Consider the following 4463-nt stretch of genomic DNA (forward strand, 5'->3'; position numbering starts at 1 on the left):
CATAACAAAGATTTTCTACATGTACAATCTCTATTATGGAACATAGCATACTATAAGCAGTGGACTGCTTCCCTTTGCGAGCCGTCTTTCTAGGTGATCTAGAAATCCGACCCAGTTTTTCACATAAAACAGATTTTTCTACATGTAGAATCTCAACTTTAATTAACATAAGCATACCAGAAGCGTCCAACTGCTTCCCTCTGCAAGCCGTGTTTCCAGATGATCTAGAAATCACCAGTTGTTCTCATACCAAATTATTTTTCTGCATATAGAATCTTCATTAAGGAACATACGCATACTAGAAGCCGGAAGACTGCTTCCTTCGGCGAGCCATGTTTTCTAGATAATCTCGAAATCCCATCCAGTTGTTCGCGATAACACAGATTTTCCTACATGTAACACTCTTCCAATTAAGGAACATGCAATACTAGAAGCGTTCCAACTGCTCTTCTGCGAGCCTTGTTTCTAGAATTATCTAGAAATCCGGGGCACCAGTTGTTCGCATAACAGATTTTCTACATGTAGAATCTCCCATTAAGGAAAATAGCAGTACTAGAGCGGTCCAACTGCCTTCCCATCTCGAACCGTGTGTCTAGATGATTAGTAATTTAATTGTTCCGCATAACAACAGATTTTTCTACATGTAGAAACTCCATTAAGGAACATAGCATACTAGAAGCAGTCCAAATGTTTCTCTCTGCAAGCCGTTTTTCTAGATTATCTAGAAATCAGACCAGTTGTTCACATAACAAAGATTTTCTACATTTAGAATCTCCATTAAGGAACATAGCATACTAGAAGCGGTCCAACTGCTTCCCTCTGCAAGCCGTGTTTCCAGATGATCTAGAAATCCGACCAGTTGTTCTCATAACAAAGATTTTCTGCATATAGAATCTTCATTAAGGAACATAGCATACTAGAAGCGGAAGACTGCTTCCTTCGGCGAGCCATGTTTCTAGATAATCTAGAAATCCCACCAGTTGTTCGCATAACAAAGATTTTCTACATGTACAATCTCCATTAAGGAACATAGCATACTAGAAGCGGTCCAACTGCTTCCTTCAGCGAGCCTTGTTTCTAGATTATCTAGAAATCCGACGAGTTGTTCGCATAACAAAGTTTTTCTACATGTAGAATCTCCATTAAGGAACATAGCATACTAGAAGCGGTCCAACTGCTTCCCTCTGCGAGCCGTGTTTCTAGATGATCTAGAAATCCGACTATTTGTTTGCATAATAAAAGTTTTTCTACATGTAGAATCTCCATTAAGGAACCTAGCATACTAGAAGCGGTGGACTGCTTCCCTCTGCGAGCCGTGTTTCTAGATGATCTAGAAATCCGACCAATTGTTCGCATAACAAAGATTTTCTATATGTAGAATCTTCATTAAGGAACATAGCATACTAGAAGCGGTGAACTGCTTTCCTCTGCGAGCCACGTTTCTAGATGATCTAGAAATCCGACCAGTTGTTCGCATAACAAAGATTTTCTACATGTAGAATCTCCATTAAGGAACATAGCATACTAGAAGCGGTGGACTGTTTCCCTCTGCGAGCCGTGTTTCTAGATGATCTAGAAATCCGACCAGTTGTTCTCATAACAAAGATTTTCTACATGTAGAATCTCCATTAAGGAACATAGCATACTATAAGCGGTGGACTGCTTCCCTCTGTGAGCCGTGTTTCTAGATGATCTAGAAATCCGGCCAGTTGTTCGCATAACAAAGATTTTCTACATGTAGAATCTCCATTAAGGAACATAGCATACTAGAAGCTGTCCAACTGCTTCCCTTTGCGAGCCGTGTTTCTAGATTTTCTAGAAATCCGACCAATTGTTCGCATAACAAAGATTTTCTACATGTAGAATCTCCATTGAGGAACATAGTATACAAGAAGCGGTGGACTGCTTCCCTCTGCGATCCGTGTTTCTAGATGATCTAGAAATCTGACCAGTTGTTCGCATAACAAAAATTTTCTACATGTAGAATCACCATTAAGGAACATAGCATACTAGAAGCGGTCCAACTGCTTCCCTCTGCGAGCCGTGTTTCTAGATGATCTAGAAATCCGACCAGTTGTTCGCATAATTAAGATTTTCTACATGTAGAATCTCCATTAAGGAACATAGCATACTAGAAGCGGTCCCACTACTTCCCTCTGCGAGCTGTGTTTCTAGATGATCTAGAAATCCGACCAGTTGTTCGCATAACAAAGATTTTCTACATGTAGAAACTCCATTAAGGAACATAGCATACTAGAAGCAGTGGACTGCTTCCCTCTGCGAGCCGTGTTTCTAGATGATCTAGAAATCCGACCAATTGTTTGCATAACAAAGATTTTCTACATGTAGAATCTCCATTAAGGGACACGCATACTAGAAGAGAGGGACTGGCTTTCCCCCTGCGGCAGTGTTTTCTAGATGATCTAAAATTCCGACCAGTTGTTCGCAATAACAAAGATTTTCTACATGTAGAATCTCCATTTAAGGAACATAGCATACTAGAACGTTCCATCTGCTTCTCTCTGCGAGCCACGTTTTCTTCTAGATGAATCTAGAAATCCGACCAATGTTTCGCATAAAACCCAAAGATTTTCTACATGTAGAATCTCATTAAGGAAGCTAGCATACTAGAAGCGGTGGACTGTTTCCCTCTGCGAGCCGTGTTTCTAGATGATCTAGAAATCCGACCAGTTTGTTCTCATAACAAAAAGATTGTCTAAATGTAGAATCTCCATTAAAAGGAACGAAGCATACTAGAAGCCGTGTACTGCTTCCCCATCTTCGAGCCGTGTTTCTATATGATCTAGAAATCCGATCCCAGTTGTGTCGCATAACAAAGATTTTCTACATGTAGAATCTCCATTAAGGTACATAGCATACTAGAAGCGGGGGACTGCTTCCCTCATGCGAATTTGTGTTTCTTCTAGATGATCTAGCATCCGACCATTGTTCTCATAACAAGGATTTTCTACATATAGTGGAATCTCCATTAAGAAATAGCTACTAGAAGCGTGGACTCGCTCCCCTCTGCGAGCCGTGTTTCGAGATGATCGAGAAATCCCCAGTTGTTTGCATAACAAAGATTTTCTACAGTAGTCTCCATTAAGGAACATCGCTACCTAGAAGCGAGGGCCTGCTTCCCCTCTAGCGTTTTCTAGATGATCTAGAAATCCGACCAGTTTTTTCGCATAACAAAGATTTTTTCTACATGTTAGAATCTCCATTTAAGGAACATAAGCATACTAGAAAGCGGTCCTCTGCCTTCTCTCTGCGAGCCGCTCTAGTATGATCTAGAATCCGACCAATTGTTCGCATAACAAAGATTTTCTACATGTAGAATCTCCATATACGGAAACATAGCATACTAAGAAGCGGTGGACTTGTTTTCCCTCTGCGAAGCCGTGTTTTCTAGAATGATCTACAAATCCGACCAGTTGTTCTCATAACAAAGATTTTCTACATGTAGAATCTCCATTAAGGAACAAAGCATACTAGAAGCGGTGGACTGCTTCCCTCTGCGAGCCGTGTTTCTATATGATCTAGAAATCCGACCAGTTGTTCGCATAACAAAGATTTTCTACATGTAGACTCTCTATTAAGGAACATAGCATACTAGAAGCGGGGGACTGCTTCCCTCTGTGAGCCGTGTTTCTAGATGATCTAGAAATCCGACCAGTTGTTCTCATAACAAAGATTTTCTACTTATAGAATCTCCATTAAGGAACATAGCATACTAGAAGCGGTGGACTGCTTCCCTCTGCGAGCCGTTTTTATAGATGATCTAGAAATCCGACCAGTTGTTCGCATAACAGAGATTTTCTACATGTAGAATCTCCATTAAGGAACATAGCATACTAGAAACATTCTAGGTGCTTTTTAGACTTTACTGTCGTCCTTCTTTGCTCTCTGTCTATTACCTTCTATTGTAGATTTGGTTTCCGCCACGCTGCATCCAGCTGCTCCACCAACTCGGGCACAGTTGGTCGAAGTTTAGGATTTTTATTTTTGGCCATGTTTATTATATCCTCGTAATCCTTCGGGATGTCATCGTAGAGGGCGTATATAGTATCTTCAACCAGACATCCCATGGAGTAGACGTCTCCCCAGGGCTGAGCGGACGCACCTCTTGTGTACTCTGGCTCGTAAATGGACTCAGACATATTGAGCCATACCTTTGTCTTGGTGCCCCTTTTCACTGCTAATCCGAAGTCGATTATTCGGGGCTGCACCTGTTTGTTGACCATCACATTATCTGTCTTCAAATCCGCATGGATATAGCCTGCCAGGTGGATTTCGTGGAGCCTCCTCGCAATGTCCGGAAGTGCTTGCAAGGCGAGGGAAGGCAAGGTCTTCGAGTCGTATATGAACGAATAGAACTCTTCGCCACAACAATATTCCATGAGGATGGCGGCTGGCTTACTACAGGTCCCAAGTAGCATAGGAGCTCCTCCCGCGCCCTGTAG

The 4463-nt window shown here is 41.7% G+C and overlaps 1 protein-coding gene across 1 annotated transcript in view; it reads right to left on the reverse strand.

Moving 5' to 3' along the window:
- Positions 1–3920: 3920 nt before the first annotated feature.
- Positions 3921–4463, reverse strand: part of LOC135199112 (uncharacterized) — a 1929-nt gene continuing 1386 nt past the window's right edge. The window contains exon 1 of the mRNA XM_064227031.1: positions 3921–4463. This exon is cut by the window's right edge and continues 1386 nt beyond it. Within this exon, the coding sequence (XP_064083101.1) occupies positions 3921–4463 (543 nt within the window).

Source organism: Macrobrachium nipponense, chromosome 25 (assembly GCF_015104395.2).
Source record: "Macrobrachium nipponense isolate FS-2020 chromosome 25, ASM1510439v2, whole genome shotgun sequence".
NCBI classification, from domain to species: Eukaryota; Metazoa; Arthropoda; class Malacostraca; order Decapoda; family Palaemonidae; genus Macrobrachium; species Macrobrachium nipponense.